General features: G+C 39.6%; 1 protein-coding gene across 1 annotated transcript in view; it reads right to left on the minus strand.

Annotated features, from left to right (window-relative positions):
• LOC122813657 (integrin alpha-X-like) overlaps positions 1–26,015 on the minus strand; it is a 3,682,398-nt gene that overhangs the window by 1,737,103 nt on the left and 1,919,280 nt on the right. The window contains exon 12 of the mRNA XM_044086096.1: positions 2,557–2,699. Within this exon, the coding sequence (XP_043942031.1) occupies positions 2,557–2,699 (143 nt within the window). The remainder of the gene's footprint in view (positions 1–2,556; positions 2,700–26,015) is intronic.

Raw genomic sequence — 26,015 nt, forward strand, 5'->3', positions numbered from 1 at the left:
GCACTAACAAAAGTGCGTGCACTGACTAGGAATTAGGCCCTCAGGATTACCATTCTAGTTGCTCTCTCATTAAGCCAGTGAAGCAGCTGACAATGGGGCAAATATACATATATCCTACGTATCATTACTAGACTTCAAGAAAGTTATGAAAATCTAAAGAAGCAGTATTAAGCAACATCCTCACTACTTCCTGGGAAAGCATATATCCTGTCACCCACCAATCAGAAAGACAACAAGCGGTCACTACTGCCCTTGGCTTAAAAATCCTCAATCAAAACCTTTGTATAAAAAAGACATTTCTACACTGAAAGGCAACCAACAGCATTACTTTCCCAATAACCACCTTGCTCTTACACAAAATGTAGCAGAAGGAGAATAAACATCCACCTAGATCAGAGACAAGCAAATTCACAAGGCTTCATAATAGAAACACTTCTGGCACCTGCTCAAAGACATGATCTGCTTTGAAAACAAATGAAAATCTCAGAAACACACAATCAGTATCTAGCAAATGCATTAAAGAATGCAGAAAAATTACAACCCCACTGGGTTGAAAATATTACATTAATGATAATGTACTCCCCACTACTAGCCACTCAATATCCAGACAATACAGAAAGTTATTCTTCCCCTGCATATTCGCAAAGAATAACACACAGCTCCTCTCTGTACAGCTAAGGGCTAATGTTTTACTTTCACGAACATTACAGCTGAAGCAGTAGAAAAGCTGTTAGAAAAGGTAGACACCAAATCTAATTTTATTTGTAACACCATTCATCCCAACTCATCAAAATAGCAGCCCTTCCACTTCAAGACCTCTGGCACACATCTTTAATCTTTTTATCACTTCTAGTATAATCAAACTGCTCAAGCAGTCCCTCATAATTCCCATCCCATTAGGACCTCAAGATCACTGTCCCCTATCCATTTTTTGTCCCGTAATCAAAATGTTTGAAAAGAACATTTACAAACAAATGTTTGAGCATATTAACATGTGAGGACAACTCAGGACTTCTTGTCTGGATGGTATGTGGCAGAAGAGCCTAGGGGAGAGCTCCCACAGTCAGTGCTAAACACTTAAATTACTGTCTCCATTTTAGTCATTCTGTCACTTTGGTAAGTAAGCTCTCTTGAGTGCTATGTGGATCAGTTTTTGTATCCCTTTGCTTACTTTTACAACTACAGTGAGGCATACTTTCTAACTACATGGCTGAGATAGAAATATCTCTAGGAAAGCAGGTAGCGCTTAACTATATTCCAGATTGCTGGAGAAAATGGACACACACACATCTTTGGGCATTCCTAGATAATTGTACTCACCTGAAAGTGGAACATAGTCACCATCATCTGGCACTTGAGGAGTACACAAACAAGTAGTTATCTCTAGAAGATGTAAAGAATCAAGACCCACATGTTGGGGCTGGAATGACACAGTACTGGAAGTACTGGGCCAGGTGGTGTCCAACCTTTGGGAGAAAATAGAGAACTTGGAAAATAGGAAGAACTCTGTCAACAAAGTCTTTCTGAAGTGGGTACAGAGTGGTGAACTATAGCTTTTCTTGGATTAGCTGTTAATTAATAAAGGCACTAATTGTACAGCAGTCTTGGCCAACAACTATTGAAAGACCCACAGATCTTTGCAACACCCAGTTCCAGGAGTTTACAGCCTGACCAGATCACGTCTAAACGATTAAGCTGGGTGGACAAGAGATATGACTTGCAAGCAGCTAAGGACAGCAAACCATTTTTAATGCTGGGTCATTAGGTCCATCTACTTTAACCAAAACAACAATGGTGCATAGCCAAATCAAAACAGACCACCGAGGATAGGAAAAGTTTATTAAATACAGTCAATCATAATCGTTAAGTGCTTTCATCCTTTTCCAAGTTACAAAGGACTTCATCAAAACAAAATGAAATGACAACCCTTATCAATATAAATACTAAATTACAGGCTCATTTAAATCAATTACATGTGCAAATGACAGAACTAATCATTTTAAAGGAAACACACCATCCTAATAAAAATTATATAAAACACTCAAATAAAATATTCTATTATAAATGTAAACAAAACCTTTTCTTGGGAATGCATAGATTATAAAACATCCTTAAACTGATTATAATAATTAATCAAAAAATCTATCATTATATATATATATTCAAAATGATCAAAATAATTATTTGTAATTTAGCAGCTATGTGTTTTAATACCAATCATTGTCTAGTCTCTTAGTCGCATGTATAGCATTGCATAAGCTTACTGGCAACTATAATCAAAAACTACTAGGAAAGTTATGCTCCTTTCCATTCAGTCAAAATATTTGGCATGTATGAGACAGGACAGGTAAACAGTATAAAGTAATATTTGGTCATGTTCAGTGAGAAAAAGTGTTATCTTTATCTAACAATATGTAAAATACTGAAATAGTCACTGACTTCTTTATGAGAAAATATGGTGTCCAGCTGACTGAAAATTAAAACAAAGTGTAATGCAGTATTTTAAAATTCTCACCTCAAGAAACATCTGAGTTCAGTATTTAGAAAGTAATTTACCTGTTCTCCTAAGATGTGCTGCACAGGCAGAAACTCATCAACATGTATGTCAAACAGTACTACTTTCCCTGTATGTTGGTAACGGGGAGCTCCAGCTGCATACATGACTTGAGAGTGAATTCGTAATTCTTTAAGTGCATAACCTGTAAAATAAATTGCGTCATGACAGTTCTGTGGTTGTAAATATAAATAAATATTAAAATGCAGTACCCAAATCTTTGCATACCATTTATTATTAAAATACTTTCACAGTTAACAATCGATACTACAGTTATTTAAAACACTTTCACAGTTAATAATCAATACTACAGTTATTCAAATGTACTTATTACATAAATAAAGTGAAATTATAAAGTATGGACTTATTCAAAAAGAAAGTGCAATTGTGTAAGAATTTATCATTGTAGCAGATGTCCAAATTAAACAGTGGTGCAGTATTGCTGATATAAGTGAACTATCCTGCCAAGGACAAAGCTTGGGTGCCTTTCTTTATCAGTATGTCTGTCTCATGAAAGTACAAGACAGCGTGTTGCTACACGAAGGTTGCAAAATTCCACAGAACATTCTTGCCTGAGGTAGAGAAGAAATGAAGCAAAAAAAATTAAAAGGAATAAGACTCATGTCATCAGACAGAGAGAGAGAGAGAGAGACAGAAAAAGAGATCCAAAGGGGAAGAAGGGAGGATGCAGATGCAGCAACAGTGTTGATTTCAGACATCTACTATTATTGTAAGTTTTTACAAAATTATATTATATTTAAGCAATAACCCATGTCTACGTGTGGGTAATGCTGGATTTACCCATAGTTGGTGTGGTTTGGTCACGAGGGCGAAGTCCGAGTGACCAAAGACAACCATGGGTAAATCTAGCATTACCCACACCCAGACATGGGTTATTGCTATTACACAATGACATTATTTAAGAAAAAAATGCTTACTTTTCTTAAATAATGCTTTTGTATACCACCTGCCTTTCCACAGTTTTCCACTATCCTGGGGCTTTTTCTGATGTACTGCGCATGCATATGCTTACGCAGTACATCAGAGCTGTGTAGAGGAAGCAATGGAGAAAGGAAGATCTCCGTTGCTTTTTAAAGTTGTCCCACTATGTTAAAAGAGTTTAACATAGCCAAATATCTTTAAAAAAGCAACGGAGAAAGGAAAATTTTCGTTGCATTTTTTTACAGATATCTCGCTATGTTAAATGTATAACATAGTGAGATTACAGCGACGGAGATCTTCCATTCTCCATTGCTACCTAACACAATCAAGACTTATACTAATGGAAAATTTCTGGGCGACCGGACCTTTTTCCATTAGTATATGTCGGATTTACAATGGGAACGCTGGCTGGACTGGCCAATCAGTGTGCATGTTTTGGAATACTAAACGGCAGTTATTGTATAATCTTCATATAATCGCTGTTACAGTATTCCTGACTATGTGAAAATTCATAAAGCTTTTAGATTACCTGAGATGAGGACTAAGGCATGGAACTATACTACTTTCTACCAAAATGTCCTTAGCTAATTTCAGTTTATTATTATTAAAGCAATTAAAACATCCATAAACTTCTTTAGATTTCCATTGAAACATTCTATGAACATGAGAACCTTCCAAAAGATCTTTAGAAGAAAAGAATGGAGGTAATAAATTAAATCAGGGTTTTAAGTTGATTTGGCTAAAGATGATAATTTTGATTTTTGTAGAACTGATGTTACATAGTTGAATGGAGATGGAGAAGAAATAATGTGCTGTATGTAGTTACAGAATATTAACAATAAACAGTTAGATAATACAGGGTGAGATTTTAATTTTCTTATCATTAAATGATCAAATAGGTAATCTCTTCCAACTAGCAGAACAGTTGGAATCAAGCAAATTATCTATAATTTGACAGATAGCAGCACTGGCATATCTTTCAAGATCAGAAAGATTTATACCGCCTTTATCCCATGGTTACATATTTAGGTAACAGATGATTTTTTTTGGGGAGGAGATACCAAAGAATATTACTAGTTTATTAAACAAAAAATTATTTAGAGGGATAAACAGAAGTCATACATAAAATGTATAAACATTTTGGTAAAATGACCGTCTTTATTAATTGAAGTATATCTTCAAATGAGAAATAATTTATTCCAAGAGTCTATTAAGCTAAGAATTGAGATCTAGCTTTTTTTATTAATTTTATTAACATGTTTAATTTTAATACAATTATTTTTAATATTATTTCCTAAATATAAAAAATCTTGATACTACTGAGCAAAATTAAGATATGATGAAAAAGATAAGTCAAAGCATTTATTTAATAGACAAAATGTACATTTAAGATTACATAAATCTGAAAATTTACTACAGACGAGGTTAGAAAGGAATGGGAAGAGAGGCTGGATAAGCAATTCACAAAGAAACAATGGGAGGATATATATATATATATATATATATATATATATATATATATATATATATATATATGTATGTCTCCCAAATATGCACCAACATTTACAAGATTTAGGATTTTTGCCTGGAAATGTCTGCATAGATATTTATATACCCCAAGCAGACTCCAGAGAATTTTTCCTCAGGCAGACAGCAGATGTTGGAGGTGTGACAGGGAAGAAAGAGGTACTTGGGAACCTATTTTCTGGGAATGCGGTGAATTGGCAGACTTTAAGGATTATTTGTGGGATTCACTGCTGGATATACTGGGTGGGCAGAATGGTCTGCCAAGGGATATGATTTTTCTGAGCTATGATACAGAATTTGGAATTCCCTAGGCATGGTAATGCCTTACTATGTCTATTAGCAGTGGCTGCCAAAAAACAATTATTAGACAATGGAAATCAAAATCTAAACTAACTATACTAGAAGTAGTGAATATAGTAACAGAGATTAAACAACTGGAATTGAGACCTTTAGAAAAGGGTAGGAGCAAACTACATAGGAAAAATGGGAATTGTGGGAACAATACAGGAGTAATGAGGTTTAAAAGGTGGCAGGACTTAAATGAGCTACGTAATGTCTGACTGAAAAAGATTGCTTGCAACTGGGAGTGTGTCAGTATGGTTTGTGATGTAAAATGCTTGCAACTAGGATTTTGTCAGTGTGGTTTGTTTTCATTTATATAAATGTATGATTGCCTATGCAGTCAGTGATGGTTTAATACAGATGTATCTTATATAAAAAGGCAGGAATCGAATAATTTATGTAATGTTGCTTATGTTATATGACATATAGCAATATATGTGAAGTAAAATCTTTATGTTAATAACAGTGTGATTACTTTTATATGAATGTAAATTTGCCTATGTCACAAGTGATAATTCAATAAAGGTATTTGAAAAAAATCAAAAAGAATATCTGAAGCTTATTTAAGAGATGAGTGTAAATCTGTGAGAGTTAACATGATATCACCTGCAAAGAGCAGCAGTCTGAATTCAGATTCAGTACCTATTTTTATTCCATGAATTACAAAATAGTCCATATCAAGCAGTAATCATCTTTATTTATATATATTCGAATTGTTAAAATGTCAGTAGCTGAAGCAAACGACAGCATGGAAAAATACAACTTTGTTTGTTCCCTTTAGCAACTGTGACTGAATTAGACATAAACAAGCATTTGTTAATATAAGCTTTTTTATCTTTATACATTTGCTTTATTAAATTAACACAACTGAGTGGGAAGTCAGAGACATGTAATACTCCGAAGAGGTAGGTCCAATCTAGAGAATCAAAAGCTTTTCCAATGTTAAGACTAATAAAAGCAGTTTCTATGTCATTATTATTTACGATTTATTTACAATATCTAATGAAATTAATAATCTTTTAATAATACAATAATAATAATAAATCCTATCTACTTACCAGATAGGCCCACTGGACACAGTCCATTTTCAGGGCCAACCTGGGAGCAATATCTAGTTAAGTGACTTGCTCAAGGTCACTTGCTCAGGGACAACAATGACAAAATGTTCATAGTTACTAGGCATGGAAATAATTAAAGAGCCTATCCCCAATTCACAACTGTTCCAAAGCTCTGTTTAGTTAGGTGATTTGCTCAGTGTTACACAGTAGGTAAAAGAAGGTGGAAAATTCATTCCCTGCCCCCTTGGCACAGGAAGCAGCTCATTAACAGTACAAGCTTTAGTCCTCTACACTAGCTTGCATATGTCTTCTGGGTATAAAATCCATTTGCTCATCACTAATTAGTTAAGAAATATTTTTTTTCACTGTATGTAAACAGACAGGTATAATTTATAACCAAGATTTAATAAAGTAAATTTTTAGTATCCTGTTTGCTAGCACCTTACTGCTTAATTGCTTTTTGAAAAAATTTCAGAGCTAGAAAGTTTCTACTGAACATAGAAATGGAGGGATGGAAATTTTTTGTGTCACCATTTGAATGAATTTTCCTCTTTCATCAAAACTTTTAAGGACCTCATCAGCTGAAAGGCCAAACAGAATTTCCTTGCCTAGAAGATAATTTAAAATCTCTGTTTTAACATGTTAGGTTTATAGGTTCTTATGAGGTTACTAGGCTCATGGCCCTAGAGCCCTTACAAGCCTAGCCATGTTAATTCAGAGTTGCCTTAATTGTCTTTGGTTAGATGGATGAAATATGTTAAGCGCGTCTATGATAAACACCAACTACCGCTGTCCATGAGGGACATGGGTGCTACTCCGGGGTTGAATTTTGTGTCTCAAATCAATTTGATCTGTTTGCAATTGAATAGGGTCAGTGAGGAAGTCTGCCTCACATGAATTGGAAGTTTATTCCACAGTAGCAGCAATCTCTGGGAGATATATCTGTCTCTCCAGCATGTTCTTTTGCATCTTGGCAACATTTTTACATACAGGGAGAGGATTTTTTTGAACAAACTCAGTAAGTTGGAGGCTAAATTTATCATTAATTTTAATACACTTCATCCTAAAGGCTTAAACCAAGAACTAAATGTTAATATGAATTAAATGTTTGATTAATATAGTTTTTGGTTTTATATAAGCACTTGTAAGATGTTATTTGTTGGCTCTTTTGTTCTTCTTTTTAATTTTTATACTCATTTCAGATAGTATTTGTGCACCATCACTTTAAATTGTCCTTATGGAATCAGTTTAGTGGCATAATGATGTTATTAACACACAGTTAAGTAATTTGGAAGTGTTATTTAAAGTGGATGTATTGGTGTTGAAGGCGTATTTGCCAAGGTACTAGGACGCACCAATAAATCGATCATTTTTGTAACACAGGAGTTTGTGTGGATTGTGTCCTGGTATTACTATTCAGCCCAGTTAAATATTCTCCAGCATGTTCTGTTAGTGTCAGAGGCAGGTTAAGATCCTTAGAATGAGTGGCTCTTGTACTATTTAACTTGAGGATGTGCAGCATATCCATCATGGCAGGGTCAGAGACTACCCTGTAGGGCAAGCACAAGTCAGTTGACTCTCAGCATCCTATACAATGCAGTGACAAAGCTTTCAGTCAATCCACATAAGTCATTGTTTGGAGGCCCTACATTTTCTTGGTGAGAAACCTCTATGGTCTCCTCAGCCACTGCAGGTGACTGGTGAAGTACATGCAGAAGGGAACATTAAGCGCTATTAATGGTCTGATGAGGGTTGAGTACAGTGGAGTTACAACATCCTTAGACTTTGATGCGATACCCTTACTTATGAGATGCACAATGTAGAAGACTTTCCTTACTCCTGTGGAAACTTGGTGGTCAAAGATCAGATTGCCATCTACCTGTGTTCCCAGATCTCACACCAATGGGTTTGAACTTATGGGGTGCTGTCAATACTGTAATTAGCATGGTATTCCGCTTTGCCAAAGGGGATAATAATGCATTTTTTTGCATTTAGTTTTAGACCATGTCTTTGGCACCAGTCATTTGTCTGTGTTAGCCCCTTCTGTAATATTATAACATCATTGGAGGATTCAGTGATTGCACCCAATTTTCAGTTATCAGCAAACCTGGTAAGCCAAAAGCCCTTTACTTTAGCCTGGACTTCCCAGAAATAGACTGCAAACAGTAAACAGTCAAAATAGATTTCAAAACAGTAAATGTCCCAGCAAATATCTTTGTGGTACGCCACTTATGGCTAGTCTACTGTTAGAAATGGAGTCACCAAATTTGACAGTATGTCTTCTGTTGGTGAGCCAATGGGCTACCTATCTAGTGACATAAGGGTTAATCCCCAGCTGGGAGAGTTTCTCAGTGATGCTTGAGTGGAGGATTGTGTCTAAAGCCATGGCTAGGTCAAGACAGGCAGTATGCGCTGTCTTACCTTCATTAGGGCTTTGGTGACTTTCTCAAAGAGTTTCTCAGTGATGCTTGAGTGGAGGATTGTGTCTAAAGCCATGGCTAGGTCAAGACAGGCAGTATGCGCTGTCTTACCTTCATTAGGGCTTTGGTGACTTTCTCAAAGAAGTCTACTAGGTTTAATAACCATGATCTACTTTTAACAAAGCAAAACTGGGTTGGGTCTACAGTTCGAAGGTCATCTATGTCCTTGTTGATAAGGGCCATGATGATTCTTTCCATGGCCTTGCCGATGAGACTGGTTAGACCTATGGGTCTATAGTTCCCAAGTTTGGTTTATGGCCCCCTTTTTTGAAGGGGATTACTGCTGCTGTTCTCAACTTTGCTGGAACAAAGCCAGTTCTAAGGCTATGGTTAAAGAGAATGCCAAGAAGGTCCACTAGGTCCTATTTTTGACTGCTTAATAAGCAACCTGGGATGTTACCTGGTCCCACTGAGGCCATGTTTTTGGCCTTGGAGAGCACAGCTATGACTTGATCTCTAGAGATACTACACAGACGACTAGTGTCAGGTATGCTTTAGGGTACAGCTGGTGGGGACAGGGATGTGAAGTTTGTGCCAAATCTATCACATAGCTGGTTGGAAATTTCCTCCAGCATAGTATGAGTGGTATCATCTACTACCAGTCTGGCACATAGTCGGGTATTCCCTTTTAAATTTCGGATGTAGTTAAATAATGCCTTATGATTATCCTTAGCTAAGAATGCTATTTTACATTTGCAATTAGCTTTAGAAGACTTTACAAGATTTTTTATTTGATTGTTCAAGCTGTGGAGGGAATTCATCCTCTGCTGAGTCAGTTTCTCTTGTTCTTAGACATCAGTTTCTTCCTTTTGTTATATAATCTGTTTATATTTGAGGTCCACGAGGGAGGCTTGTTTTTTTGGGAGAAGCTGGTTTTAATCTGTTCAGGCACAGCTGAGTATATACAGTTGCTTACGTATTTATACAGGGCATTTGTGTACAACACTGCATATGAGTGACAGTGTTGTCTGTGATTGTAGGGGATATAAGACTTTTTATACTATCACTTAGTATGCTGCAGTTTGCTTTGGAAAAGTTTTTTTAGTTTTTTTGCTCCTGTGGTGGTGACAGGTTCAACAGTTACTTTGAATGAGACTGATTTATGGTTCAACATTACCAGGGTGGCTATCACATGGTGGGGGGGGGGGTGCAGTGACCTCCCCATGTTAGTGTCTAGGATATTTGAGTCCCTTGTGGGGGTTCAGAAAATCTGTTCCAGAACATTTGTGTTGACAAAGTCCAGGAACCTTTGGGCGAGCATGTTCACTCTCATGTATGTCACCTAGTCGAGGGAAGGATAGTTGAAATCTACCATGACTAAGGTGTTGGGCAGTATGGCGAGTGACTCCAGTATGTCCAGGCAGGTAGTGTGCTTTTCTTGTTTCATGGTGGGAGACATATAACTGACAATGATGTGGTAGGGTATTGTGCCTATAGTTAATTGAACATGGAGTAGTTCAAGAGAGTTATACTGTTTGACCAGTCTCTACCTGTACTTGACTTTAACGAAGAAGGATACTCCACCTTTGGTTCTTTCATGCTCATTTTGAGATCTGAACGTGTGGAAGGCATTGTAGCCTTGCACAGCTGGGGTGATCTCCATGGCCTTGAGACACACAGACATCAGCATCTTCCAAGTTGAGGAGTGCTTCCAGGCAGTGTGGTTTCATGTATAGACTCCTAGCATTAAGCAGCAGAACCTTGAGTTTGCCTTGAGTGGATTTTGTTACATCAGAAATTTTTTTGTTTTAACACTGCCTAAAAAAGTCACTATGGGGGAGGTGAGCACCTTTGCCAGTATCCAAAAGCATAAAGGAGACAGGTGCAGACCATCTCTGGTACAGCAGCAAGGCCTGTTGACCATGTCTTTCCCAGGCTGACAGATACTGGATCTCCCTGGACTGACACCACAAGTTAAGCCAATGGTTGAAGTCAATCATTTTTTGTTTATATTGTGATATCATCCTGGGTGAAGGTAGAATGTTGCTTATGGCTAGAGTCATACCTGCCTGGGACACATAATCTGAGAGTTCACTCATGTCTCTCTTCATACAGACCAGAAAGGTACATCTCAAGTCATTCACCCCAACATGGACTAAGAGTCATAATGGCACTTGTTGTTGAGTGAATTGAGTGCATGTGTGACTTGGTGGATCCTGGCACCTGACAGGCAACTGACTGTGACCTTCTCCTTGTCCAGCCTGGTGAGGGGGACAGCTGTGTGTCTCAGCATAGACTCGCCTATGATTAAGACATTGGGTTTTTGTGGTGTTTTGCCTTAGGGCTTATCTGCTGTGACACTGGTGTATGTGTTATTATGTGTATTTTTTTCTATTTGCATAGCAGTGTGTGCAAGTGGTTTACATTTGTGAGGTCTCTGATCTTTTAGTAGGCTTCTAGTGAGTACTTCAGTGAATCTGGGTTTATGTTTCATGACCTCATTTTGCATAAGAGGTGAAGTGTGTTTGCTGACAACTTGTTTGATGTCTGGTTTCTTGTTACATGAGATAACTGATTCCAATTTCATAGTGTAATTACATCTCTCACATAAGGTATTTGTTTTAGGAGTAAGTAACTGTCAGTATACATGAGGCAATTACTACATTGCCTCAGGATGTCTGTGTCAATCAGGCTGGCTGGTAAAATGATGGGTAAGTGCCCGTCAGTCATAGCAGGTTTTTACCGTATGTACTATTAGGGAAGAGAACAGACTAGTTTGACCAGCTTTTATGCTAGGACTAACAAAGGCACTTGTTGTATTGAAGGCTATGGATGATGTGTGGCAACGCTGCTCAGTGTCCTGTAGTGCAGCAGGGAAGATTTGGGAAGGTTCCACTGACAGATGTCTAGGGAAAAATAAGTTTCAAAATGTTTCCATTTATACAGAGCAACCCTAACCCCTGTTGTATGGTGTGCTGCAATGCCCAAACGTGGTGCTTAAATACAGGTGAAATTAAGACACTTTTAAGCTACTCTACCAATAGGAAAGCACACAATGAACCTTCCTCCAGCAATCCCCAGCTCAGACAAGGATGGAGTCACACCCTTCTGCCACAAGGCTGCAAGGGAGCCTTTGTTAATGTAAGATGGGTGCTTTAGTGCTCAAGTGTATTAATAATAGGTCAGATTTAGCAGGTCTGAATTTAATGCTATATAGGTATTAGAACAGTGCAAATCCATTGCAGAGAAGTGCAAAAAAATAGAGCCCTTTTGTGTGTTTCCCAGCTCAGACAGACTAGGTAAACACCTACTGCCATCAAACGAACAATGTAAAACCTCCTAATGTAAAAGCACAGTAAAGGAGTATCCTGAGTGAAATGCTACCACAAACAAATGGTACAAAATACTACCACAAACAAACGTAAGATATTCTGGTAAGTTTTGAGAAAGCAATCAAGCAAATCTTCTCATAACTGACCCAGCTGCAACACCAGCTTTGTATGCAACATCTACATAATCATATGAGCAATTTAAGGAGAGTTTGGTTACATGAAAAGCAGAAAAGTACAGTTTTGTACCTACCATAAATGTAGATGTTCGAGGATCCACATTGCTGCAGTCCTAACTATTGGGTAGTCCGCTGTCCAGTCGGCCCGAATACCAAAGTATATGGCTGACGTCGGTCACGGCGCATTAGACTGACGTCAGTACGTCAGGGTACTAATGCGCATGACCGACGTCATATCCTCAGTCTTTTCTTGCCCCAGATGTCAGAAGACCCTAAAAAGACAAGGCCAAAACCAAAAACACCAAACATACCTGCACCAAAAATATATACAATATATACAAAGGTACCAGAATATAACCTCACCTACACAACCACCCCTAAACACAGAGGGAAGGAGGGAGGGTAAATTGGACTGCAGCAATGTGGATCCTCGAACATCTACATTTATGGTAGGTACAAAACTGTACTATGTTCTTCATTCCACATTGCTACAGTCCTAACTATTGGGTAGAATCCCAAAGCAGAGGTAAGGGAGGCTGGCAAATCATAAGGAAGCAGGAGCTGATAATATGCCTTGCAAAATAGCTGTGGCAAAACCAGCCCTAGACTTAGAATAGAGAGGAAGGTGGTAATGCTTAGAGAAAGTATGCACTGAACTCCAAGTAGCTGCCTCCAGAATATCCTTAGTTGCCACCCCCCTTAGAAATGCTGTTGAAGTGGCAGTAGCCCTAGTGGAATGAGGCCTAATCCCAGCTGGAATCTCCTTACCATGATGGGAATAACAAAATGCAATGCAAAACCCAATCCACCTAGAAATAGTTTGTTTTGACACAGGCTTGCCCTGCGAACTCAAAGCAAAAGAAACAAACAACTGCTGAGACTGCCTAAAATCCTTAGTTCTGCTTAAATAATAACGCAATTGCCTGTGTACATCTAAAGTGTGCAAAATCTTTTCCCCTTTATTTTGGGGATCTGCATAGAAAGTAGGCAAATGAATAGTTTGGTTTAAAGCCACACTAGAAACCACCTTAGGCATAAAGGAAGGATTAGTACGTAATGATACCCTATCCTTATGAAAAATCAAAAGAGGCTCAACCGCCATAAGGGCCTGTAACTCAGAAATCCTTCTTGCCGACGTAATGGCCAACACATAAGCAGTCTTCCATGACAAGTATTTCAGTTCAGCAGTAGCCATGAGGCTCAAAAGGTTGTAGAGTAAGTTTCTCCAACACAAAATTGAGATCCCAAGCAGGAGTAGGAGCTCTACGTGGGGTCTTATATTCTTTGCCCTCTAAGAAATTGCTTGAACAAAGGATGTGAAAACAATGGTGGGTCACAATCATAGTGAGCTGAAATTGCTGCAGCATGAATCTTAATGGAAGAGAAAGACAAACCTTTGTCCAATAACTCAGTAAGATATTGAAGAGCCACACTCAAATTAGGCTCAGAAATCTCCAAATTCTTTGCTGCAGTCCAAAATAAAAATCTCTTCCATTTTTCTGCGTACACTTTCCTTGTACTAGGTCTTCTGGCTTCCATAATCACATTTAAAACTTGATGAGGAAGCTGAGACCTGCTGTCTTTCAAAACAGAATATGCCAGGCTGTTAGATGAAGAGAGTGAAGCTTGACATTGAGCAGATGACCGTCCCTCTGAGACAACAGGTGTGGAATCAAGGGTAAAGGCCATGGAGGCTTCCTTACCAGACTCCTCAGTAATGGGTACCAGTGCTGCCGAGGCCAATCTGGAGCTATTAAAATCATCCTTGGCTTGTCTTGTCTGACCTTTAGAAGCACCTTTGGGAGAAGAGGCAGAGGTGGAAAAGCATACACATGAAGATTTTGCCAACTGAAAGAAAGAGCATCCACTTTCCAAGCTGTGTGATGAAATCCCTTCGTGCAAAACTTTGGCAGCTGGTGGTTTAGTGGAGAAGCGAACAGATCTATGTCTGGAGTTCCCCATGACACTGTCAATTTTTGAAATACATGAAGATCCAGTTTCCACTCGTGGGGATCCATGATTTGTCTGCTTAACACATCTGCTAAGGAGTTCTGTGCTTCCGGCAGAAACCTTGCCTGAAGAGTTAGTTGCAAGCTGAGCGCAGTCTCCCATAAAATCATTGCTTGCCTGCACAATGGGTAAGAATGTGTTCCCCCTTGTTTGTTGATGTACCACATGACAGTTGTGTTGTCTGTTAGAATCAACACCTGCCCTGGAAGAAGTAACTCCTTGAAAGCCATTAATGCAAACTGGACTGCTAACATCTCTTTCATGTTGATATGTAGATGCTGTAGTCTGGCAGGCCACTTGTCTTGTATCCACTTTCCATTTAGATGAGCTCCCCAAGCAATGTCTGAGGCATCTGTCGTTAGAATCTGACTCGCCTCTGGCCGGGTCACAGAGAGTCCCTTGTTTAGGTGACATTCCTGAGCCCACCACAAAAATTCCTTTTGAATGCAAGGTATTATTTGAATGACAGTGTCCAAATCCTGGCAGTGCTGTGTCCATAGATTTTGAGATACCATTGTAGCTTCCTCATATGCAGTTTGGCATTGGGAAGCACCAGAATACAAGATGCCATGAACCCTAAGGCTTGAAGGACTGTCCTTGCAGTCAGCCCGGACTGAAGAGATAGTTGATGGAAGTAACTGGAAAGATTCTGTTGTTTGTCCGGGGTTAAAAAGGCCATCTGGGCTGCTGTATTCAGTCTCACACCCAGAAAGCACATGTCTTGAGAGGGTACTAGACTGGACTTTATTTCGTTCACAGAATACCCTAGGCATCTTAGCACTGCTATGACATATTCCAAATGCTGTAAAGGTCTTCCTTTTCTTGAGCCAGAATCAGGCAGTCGTCCAAGTAAGGATAGATTTGAATTCCTTTTAGCCTGAAGTAAGCTATCACTGGAGCCAGAACCTTTGTGAATACTCTGGGCAGTAGATAAGCCAAAGGGCAATGCAGAGAACTGATAATGAGAATTTCCAGCTCGAAACGCAGATACTTCCTGCAACGTAGTCTTATAGGCACATGAAGGTAAGCTTCCTTGAGATCTAAAGTTACCATCCAGTGATCTTTGCCCAGCAGAGGTAAAAGCTGTTGTAACGTCAACATTTTGAACTTGGGAATGTCCAGATAAGTGTTGAGGATAGATAAATCCAAAATTGGTCTCCACGTGTTCCCCTTCTTTGGTACTAGGAACAGGCGAGAATAAAATCCTAGGCCCCTTTCTGGCACAGGAACTGACTGAATGGCCCCTATTTGGAGCAACAGAGAAATTTGCTTGTGAGCCTCTGTTCTTTGTAGAGGAGGAATGTCTGGCATGCCTTTGAAAGGAGGCAAAGTATGGAAATAAAACCTGTAACCGTGGTGAATGATATCCAGAACCCATCTGTCTTGGGTAATTAAATCCCAATTTTCTTTGAAAAGAGACAGCCTTCCTCCCAGAGGTGCTGCCAGGCGAGAATGTACTGGCAGCTGAAACGGCAGGTCATTGGGTCTGCTTACGAAAGGACTGACCCCTGCCCTCACCAGAAGTCTGAGCAGGTGAACTCCCTGTCCTAGGCCTAAAAGAACCTTGAGCTCTGCCCCTACCACGTCTAGACCTACCCCTAGACTGGGAATCATAAGCAGGATAAGTCCACCCCTTAGTAGGCCAATTTCTACTAAACTTGGAGGCTGCACCTGCAAAAATCCTTAACAGTTTGCATAGACTTAGCCTTGTCCTCCATTTTCTTTAAAACTGCTTCCACAGGCGAACCAAACAACACATCAGACTGTAAAGGAGCATCCAAAATCCTTGTCTTAACCTGCTCAGCTAAGTTCTGATCTCTCAACCAGGCGTGCCTACGAAGAACAGAACCAGTGGCAGCCACCCTCGAGGAGGCCTGCACAGTATCAAAACCACACTGCAAGGAATGCTTTCCCACTTGTTCAGAAACATGAACTAAATCCTGCAACTCTTTACACTCAATACCTTCAGCCAGAGCATCCACCTTAGACTTCAATTGTGAAAGGAGATAATTCTGATATTTTAACATATGAAACTGACAATTCAACGCCCTCATGGCTAAAGTGGAAGAAGTGTACACTTTCTTTCCCCATCTATCCAAAGCCCTTGCCTCTTTATCAGGAGGAACAGGATTTTTAACCACAGAAGCCTTCACACCTTTAGGCCCCTGAGAGACAGTTTCTGGGTCTGCCCTAGGACTCTTAAAAGATACTTATGGGCGTCAGGCACCCTATAGTACCTATCCGGTTTAACTGGGGCAGGAGGCAAAGAATCAGGATTTAGTGAAGCCTCTGCAAAAACATCTTCTACCACATTCAGAACAGGAGGTATAGCTAAAGGCCTATGCTGGGGTAAAAACAAGAATTCTCTAAGCCTCTTCCTGGAATCAGAGAAATCTTGACCTTCCCATTTAAAATGTTCCCTCATGGAATGCAGAGTCTCTGAAAAAGAAAAATGCTCAGGAGGCGAAGCTGAAGGAGTAGAATCATCCACATGAGAATCAGAATAAGGAGGATACTCCTGCAAGTCTTCAGTCAAGACTCAGAAGCCTCGAACATTGCTCAAAACTCTCAAACTCAGGTTCCACCCTAGGCCTCTTATCAGGAGGGGGCATAGAACCTCTAATCATTGTAATCAAATCCTCTGCCATTTTTAGCATATGCTTCTTAGGCAAAGACCCTGAAACACTCGGAGAAACCCCCACTGAAGCTAAAGTAGGCCTGCCTCTTAAAGAAGCCTTAGAAACAGAAGGCGAGGCCTTAACCACCTTAGGAAGAGAGGGAAGAACAGCCACCTGAGAAGCCCCTTCAGCCTGGCCTACTTCCTGAGAGGACACATCCTGTAACAGTAAAGTTTCTCCCTGAGACTCCAAAGAAACTCCTGGCAGAACCTCCGGCTCCACTGAGCCTTCTAAAGAACCGACGTCCGGGACTGTCGGTTCTTCCATTCTAGGCTTCCCTGCTTTGTCCTTGCGCTTTTTGGCTGAAGCGGGCGTCGGAGCATCCGACGGCATTTTATAATTACAACGCTTCCCAAACACTAATCTGGCACAGTCTAACCTTCTCTTAATAGTGCGTTTGTTAAATCTAGCACAAGAGCGGCATCCAACAAGGACGTGCTCAGGCCCTAAACAAGGTATACACAAAGTATGGTAATCCCTATGAGGTATCTGTTTCCCACAAGAAATACAGTTATTCACTTTTTCTGACATCCGGTTAAATACTGAGGCAAGAAAAAAACAAAATATTCCCCAACGGGGTACTTAGCCAACTTTGATTCGGTCTGAAACTCTGACTTCAGAAACTTTCAGAACGCCAACCTGCACTCGCAAAAACTGCTTCTGCATCGGACCATGCGGCAAAAAAGACTGAGGATATGGCGTCGGTCATGCGCATTAGTACCCTGACGTACTGACGTCAGTCTAATGCGCCGTGACCGACGTCAGCCATATACTTTGGTATTCGGGCCGACTGGACAGCGGACTACCCAATAGTTAGGACTGCAGCAATGTGGAATGAAGAACATCCAATAAGGCATTCAAACAATGTTTAGCATCTGAAGAGGGTAGATTAACATCGACTTTCTCATGTTCTCAAAAGATGGCAGAAAAAAATTTAAAATGTGAGTCTTGCAGTTAAAAATCATGAAAGTTAAAGTAGCAGAAGAATGCATTTTTTTCCAAATCTATCGAATGCTTTCCCATACCTGTCAGAGGGAATGGGGTTAGGATTTACAATCTGTTTAGAAGCAGAAGTTTTTGATAAAGAAATCCCTACAGGGTCTGTTTTAGGACGAGAAAACAGATATTTAATATCTGTCAGACTCTTCACGAGCAGGAGACAGTCAATAAAACATCTTCTAAAGATTACAAAACAGGATGGACAGCTGTAGGCTGTGGTGCATCCACTTGTAATAAATCATAATAATTTTGCTATAAAATATGGATTTCATTCTGTTCTTTCTGAAATAAATCTTTCATTTTGGCTATGGTCTCAGAAAAAGATAACTCTTCTAGAGAAAAATCTGAAATAACACTTTCCTCAGAATTAGGATCTTCAGTTTGAGGAGAAATTATTGGAGAAAATCACTCTTCCAATGTTCTTTGCTTTTCTGACTAGAAAGTGTCAGAATGTGAAGGACATATTATGTCAGTTGTAGTCAGTGATGAAGAAGGGTAAAGAAATAGGAGAACAAACATTTTTAATTCTTTATCTTCTTTTCCGAATAGTTGAACTTGTTATTACAATACGACATATTTAACAAGAGTACTAAATCCTTTTGTTCCTCCTATACTTGGAATTTCGTCAAACTGGTGAGGCAATTAAAGAAACAGACATTTAGAAAAAGAAAATTATATGACATTAAAAGACCAGCAACAGCTAAGAAGAACATAAAGATAATATTACTTTTATACACATACATGGAATAAGCATGGAGATATGAAGTAGATGATGGCAAAGAAAATAAAGATATATAATAGCTATTCTTAAAAATGACCTACAGAGAAGGGCAAACTGAATAACGTTAGTGTTTTAGAGACTTGGATTGATGATGTTTTTCAAATTTCCTTATTAGCACCCAGTAATATTTGCCCAAGATATGTTTTGCAGTCCAAACTATTTTCAAAATCTCCCTCCCCGGGACTAGCATCAGCATTTTCTGGAATAAAAATAAAACACAACAGATGACTTGTATTATATTGCATATTAAATGCATATGAAATGACCACCTGTGTTGCATATCTTCATTGTGGTATTTCTATAATACTAAAGGCTGGCAGTCATATACTGGCACTGAGAAAATACATGTCTGGTCTCTATTCATCAACAAAGCAAACTTCAGCAGGGTTTCACTACGCAAGAACTCGAAGTCCAGACACTTATAGCAATGATATTTGTTATTAATGCTGGTATACGTCTAAATGTATGCCACATGACATGAGGCTTTCCCATATATCCAACATTGCTTTTCATACTTTTTTTGCTTATTCATGTCTGTAACTATACAAGAAACTCTATGTTAAGCAAATTATAATGCTAACTAGAACTTTTAGTACCCACTGAGAAAACAGCAAAATAACATTGCGACTGTACTAAGACTTATTTAGATGGATTCTCTAGCAAACAGGTAGTTGTTTGGGTCCTTGTCAGTTGACTGAGTTTTCAGAAAATCAAATTTCATATTGTCACGACCATATGATGGAGTTTTTGAAAACTCAAAGCTTTTGAATCGAGATTGCGGTACAGTCCAGATAAAGAAATGTACCTTCTTCCTCACTGTAGTGTGATCTTGGAGTTGGTATATTTAATTTGCAGGGGGTGTGGGGGTGCATGGGGGCTTGCACCTGCAAAAATGCAAAAAGTTAGATTTTTCTGGGGTTTTATTTATTTATTTATTTTTGAAGTTTGAGTTTTCGGAAATTTGATCATTTGGTCTCGACTGAATGAATTTCCAGTTTCTGAAAACTCGATCACCTGACACAGACCCACTTGTCTACATTTATAAGAAATCCAAATGAATTAGAAACACTGATGAGTGTGGAAAGTGAAGTTCAGTGCTATCTCGCATTCTCACATGTAGACACAATGTATAAACAGCCAGGAAAGTGGCAAAACTGTACCCGTAAGGAATTTGCTATCCTAGTACTGTGTATAGCAAATAAAGAAATATATGTTATCATCATTATATTTGCATTATTGTAATGAAAGCAGAAATAACAATTAATAATTTCCCTAATGGGAGAAGGAGGGAGGACATATCTTAGAGCAGATGTGTCCAACCAGCGGCCTGCGGGCCACATGCGGCCCTCAGAGCTCTTCCATGCAGCCCGCGACCCTTAAGCCCAAATTCAACATTTTTTCCTTTTTTTCCATGTTTTTTTCACGCCCGCGACCTTTAACTGGTGTGTGCATGTGCCAAAAGCACCCTTCCTGTTAGTATTTTAGCGCCGAAATAGGAGCTATGTATTTGCGCCGACGAAGAGCTAAAGAAGAAGGATTTGTTGTTCGCGGCGAAGAAGAGCTGAAGAGAAAGTATTTATCGTTGACTTTAAAATGGACAGCAACTCCTGATCTAACTGTATTAACAGGTAAGTATAAAATCCTGCTGTTATTTTATTAATAGGGCAGATTCTTGTTTCAGCACGAGGAGTTTTTAGGTTGATGCAGTGCACTGCATATCAAGATGCAGTCTGGCAATGAAGCTATTACCAGTAGGAGGTTTTTAAACAAGCTAGTAAAAGAAACTTCAGCATTGATGATGTGCAGAATTCTTGACAACAAATTACTTACTTCCCAATGCATTACACTCAGTTGTTGGAAAGAAGTCAATAGAAGTACAGCAGTGATAAAAATGCCAGGAGACTACCAGACTTACAAGTTAGTGACTGAAAAATACACAATGCATTGGAATTTTCACAGGCTTGTTGTGATGCAGTTTGCAGAGAAGCCAAATTATAAAATCCTGTGTTTTATGATGAATTTGGCAAACTGTAAAAGAGCAATTACACACACACACACACACACACACACACACACACACACACACACACACACACACACTTATGCTGGTGTAAGAGAATTAATTCAGAATCTGAGAAGCTGCAAGTATTGTCACTGGAAATCCTTGAGTGAGAGAGCTGTGGCAGTCTTGAGTTGTAGATTCTCCATCAAAGTTGTAATTTAAAAATAACAAAAATACCCCTGTCTCAGAAGGAACATGGGATTCCAGAGAAGAGTCCTGCTAAATATTTTAGATTTGGAAGATGGTAGAATGATCCTTGACAGATGTTCGGAGAGTCAGAGTTAATAGTTGTGATAAAGACTGAGGAGTTTCATTTATTTTTTACATCCAGATATTGTAATGATGTTTTGATGGTGGAAAAATTACATGAGCTACTTGGCGTAGAATTGATTATCTACATATAATCACGTGTGCCCACATAACTGAAGAGGAATGTGCTATATGAGTTTAACTTTAAATGCTGATAGCTACAGGAGGCTGCGTGTGGTGTGGTGTAACACAGAGCCTACTCTGTTTAAAGAGCTCATGGAGTCATATCAGTACCCTTCACAATGTCATGTAACAGCCAAGTGGCCAAGCCCTGCTGGCTTAGTGGACTTGAGCTCTTGACATGGCTCTGCCTTCATTTTCTGTAGAGCAGTGTTGACCAACCTAAAAGTAAATGCTTGTTAGAATCGTCCATTAGCCCAGCTGTAGGGGATGGATACTGCTGCAGCTTTGCACAGCAGTGCGTTTGTTTCTTTATGATCACTGGCACACATCTTCTTTTCACTGTGCTTTACCACAGCTGGCAAACTGTAAGAGGGAGCAAATGACAGACACCATACTTTCAGCTTTTTAATAATGTCTCGGGGGCTGTAGTGACAGTGGAATTTGCAAACTTGCACATATATCTGTGCTTATTTTTTCCTTTTTTTCTGTATGTTTAAGAAATGGAATCTATGTCTGTTGATTACAGATATTAACCATTTTTGTTCTGCTATTTCAGAAACACAATTGTATTAAACAAATATCACTTGTTTATCTGAGTAAGTTTGTCTCTGATCTGAATACAGATGGTGTTTCAATTAGTTTTTCATGTAAGAAGGGAACAGTGAATAATAATACATATTGAATGCCAAAAATCCCAATGGCATGTCTTTTTGTCTTCATAGCTAGCTAATTATGCTAACAAAACTTAATTATCTTGTCTCAGTGGAGAGAGATGGATCTGTACATTGCTTGTTGTAGGGCTTAAGGCTTAGGACTCTGATGCAGATTGTAGCAAGGCGTATATATGTATAAATATATATATATATATATATATATATATATATATATATATATATATATATAAAAACCCAGCCACTGAGGATGCACAAGCCAGTGCATTTCTTTGTGCCGGTCCCAAGCCCGGATAAATGGGGAGGGTTGCGTCAGGAAGGGCATCCGGCGTAAAACTTCGCCAAATCATTTCATGGAGTCACCAATAAACATTTTCATACTGGATCGGTCAAGGCACGGGTTAACAACGACCACCACCAGTACTGTTAGCCTACAGGGTGCTGGTGGAAATTGGGCTACTGTTGGCCAAAAGAGGAGAAGAGGCGGAAGACATGGCCGAAGGCAGGAAGAGAAAGGCTAGGACTGTGGTAGTGAGGGTCGGAACTGTGAATGTTGGCAGTATGACTGGTATAGGGAGAGTGCTAGCTGATATGATGGACAGAAGGAAGGTTGTTATATTGTGTGTGCAAGAGACCAGATGGAAGGGGAATAAGGCTAGGTGTATCGGAGGTGGGTTCAAATTGTTTTATCATGGTGTGGATGGGAGGAGAAATGGTGTAGGAGTTATTCTGAAGGAACAGTATGCTAAGAGTGTTTTGTAGGTGAAAAGAGTGTCGGATAGAGTGATGTTTATGAAGCTGGAAATTGATGGTGTAATGATGAATGCTGTTAGTGCATATGCTCCACAAGTTGGGTGTACAATGGATGAGAAAGAAAAATTTTGGAGTTAATTGGATGAAGTGGTGATGTCTGTACCCAAGGGTGAGAGAGTGGTGATTGGAGCAGATTTCAATGGGCATGTTGGTGAAGGGAACAGAGGGGATGAGGAAGTGATGGGTAGGTATGGTGTTAAGCAAAGGAATGCAGAAGGTCAGATGGTAGTGGATTTTGCGAAAAGGATGGACATGGCTGTGGTGAATACGTATTTTTAACAAGATGGAGGAGCACAGGGTGACATACAAGAGTAGAGGAAGATGCACACAGGTGGATTATATCTTATGTAGATGGGCCAGTTTGAAGGAGACTGGAGACTGTAAAGTGGTGACTGCGAAAAGTGTAGTTAGGCAGCATAGGATGGCGGTTTGTAGGATGACATTGTTGATCAAGAAGAGGAGGAGTGTGAGGGCAGCACCAAGGATCAAATGGTGGAAATTAAAAAAGGGTAATTGTGAGGTGGAGTTCAGGGATGAGTTAAGGCAGGCATTGGGTGGTAGTGAAGAGTTACCAAATAGCTGGGTAACTACAGCAGAGCTAGTAAAGGAGATGGCTAAAAAGGTGCTTGGTATCACATCTGGACAGAGGAAGGACAACAAGGAGACATGGTGGTGGAATGAGGAAGTACAGGAGAGTATACAGAGAGAGAGGTTGGCAAAGAAGAAGTGGGATTGTCGGAGAGATGAAGAAAGTAGACAGGAGTATAAGGAGATGAGGTGCATGGCAAAGAGAGAGGTGGCGAAGGCTAAGGATAAGGCATATGAAGAGTTGTATGAAAGGATGGACACTAAGGAGGGAGAAAAGGACCTGTACCGATTGGCTAGACAGAGGGACCGAGCTAGGAAAGATGTGCAGCAGGTAAAGGTGATAAAGGATAATGAGGGAAATACTCACAAACGAGGAGAGTGTGTTGAGGAGATGGAAAGAGTACTTTGAGGGGTTGATGAATGAAGAGAATGAGAGGGAGAGAAGGTTGGATGATGTAGGGATAGTGAATCATGAAGTACAATGGATTAGCAAGGAGGAAGTAAGGATAGCCATGAAGAGGATGAAGAATGGAAAGGCTTTTAGTCCAGAAGACATACCTGTGGAAGCATGGAGATGTTTAGGTGAAATGGCAGTGGAGTTTTTAACCAGATTGTTTAATGAAATCTTGGAAAGTGAGAGGATGCCTGAGGAATGGAGAAAAGGGTTTTGGTACTGATTTTTAATAATAAGGGTGATGTGCAGAGCTGTACTAACTACAGAGGGATTAAACTGATCAGTCACAGCATGAAGTTATGGGAAAGAGTAGTGGAAGCAAGGTTAAGAAGGGACGTGATGATTACTGATCAGCAGTATGGTTTCATGCTGGGAAAGAGCACTACAGATGCAATCTTTGCTCTGAGAGTGTTGATGGAGAAATACAGAGAATGTCAGAAGGAGTTGCATTGTGTTTTTGTAGACTTAGAGAAAGCATATGACAGGGTGCCTAGACAGGAGTTGTGGTATTGTATGAGGAAGTCAGGAGTGTAAGAAAAGTATGTAAGAGTGGTACAGGATATGTACGAGGGTAGTGTGACAGCAGTGAGGTCTGTGGTGGGACTGACGGATGCGTTTAAGGTGGAGGTGGGGTTACATCAAGGATCAGCTCTGAGCCCTTTCTCATTTGCAATGGTGATGGACAGGTTGACAGACGAGATCAGACAGGAGTCCCCTTGGACTATGATGTTTGCAGATGACATTGTGATCTGTAGTGAGAGTAGGGAACAGGTGGAGGAGACCCTGGAGAGATGGGGATATGCTCTAGAGAGAAGAGTAATGAAGGTCAGCAGGACTAAGACAGAATATATGTGTGTAAATGAGAGGAAGAATAGAGGAATGGTGAGGCTGCAAGGAGTAGAGGTGGCGAAGGTGGATGAGTTTAAATACTTGGGGTCAATAGTTCAGAGTAACGGTGAGTGTGGGAAGAGAGGTGAAGAAGAGAGTACAGGCAGGATGGAGTGGGTGGAGAAGAGTGTCAGGAGTGATTTGTGACAGACGAGTACCTGTAGGAGTGAAAGGGAAGGTCTACAAGAGGGTAGTGAGACCAGCTATGTTATATGGGTTGGGGGTTGGAGACAGTGGCACTGACAAAAAGGCAGGAGATTGAGCTGGATGTGGTAGAATTAAAGATGCTAAGATTTGCACTGGGTGTGACGAGGATGGACAGGATTAGGAATAAGTACATTAGAGGGTCAGCCCAGGTTGGAAGGTTTGGAGACAAAGCCAGAGAGGCACGATTACGTTGGTTTGGACATGTGCTGAGGGGGGATGCTGAGTATATTGGGAAAAAAATGCTAAGGATGAAGCTACCAGGTAACAGGAAAAGAGGAAGGCCTAAGATAAGGTTTATGGATGTGGTGAGAGAGGACATGCAGGTAGTTGGTGTGACAGAGCAAGATGCAGAGGACAGGAAGAAATGGAAACAGGTGATCTGCTGTGGCGACCCCTAATGGGAACAGCAGATAGAAGATGATATATATATATATGTGTGTGTGTGTGTGTGTGTGTGTGTGTGTGTGTGTGTGTGTGTGTGTGTGTGTGTGTGTGTATAATACACACACACATACAAACATATGTGTGTAATTCTTTAGAAGTTGAATTTGATGAGCATGTTTTCATAGTGTGCTTGATGAGTGAAAGGCAATTGGCTCTGTGCAACCTTAACTTTCTTCACATTTAAAAATAACCTTGGAAACAGAATATAGACAAGATGGGGTTCAAAGCAACCCTGCCTAAGGACTGAGTGCAGTGTATCACCTGACTTTGCATACTGGTCCGATTTTTACAGCATTATATACTGCTGATAGCAGTTGCAGTGTTTTCCGCTTTGCAGATACCCCTTGTATTATGTTAGCTAACTGGTCTGATATTGGCTGATTTTTTAAAACTAAAGGGTGACTTAGAAATGTAATTTGCAGTACTGTGTTGCATGATTAAGCAAATGCCATAAAATTATTTTAAATGATGCTTTTTAGTGGTCTCTTGAATGGCAATGTTTTTTAAGCATTTGTATCTTTTTAATGAGATGTTTGGGATGATTGCATTCTTGACTTTTTAGATTTCTATTACTTTTTCTCAATGAAATTTGATTTTGTGAGTCTCTGAGCAAATCTTCTAAAGCCCTAGGTCACAT

This window comes from Protopterus annectens, chromosome 10.part0 (genome assembly GCF_019279795.1).
Source record: "Protopterus annectens isolate FY-2018-M chromosome 10.part0, PAN1.0, whole genome shotgun sequence".
Taxonomy (NCBI): domain Eukaryota; kingdom Metazoa; phylum Chordata; order Ceratodontiformes; family Protopteridae; genus Protopterus; species Protopterus annectens.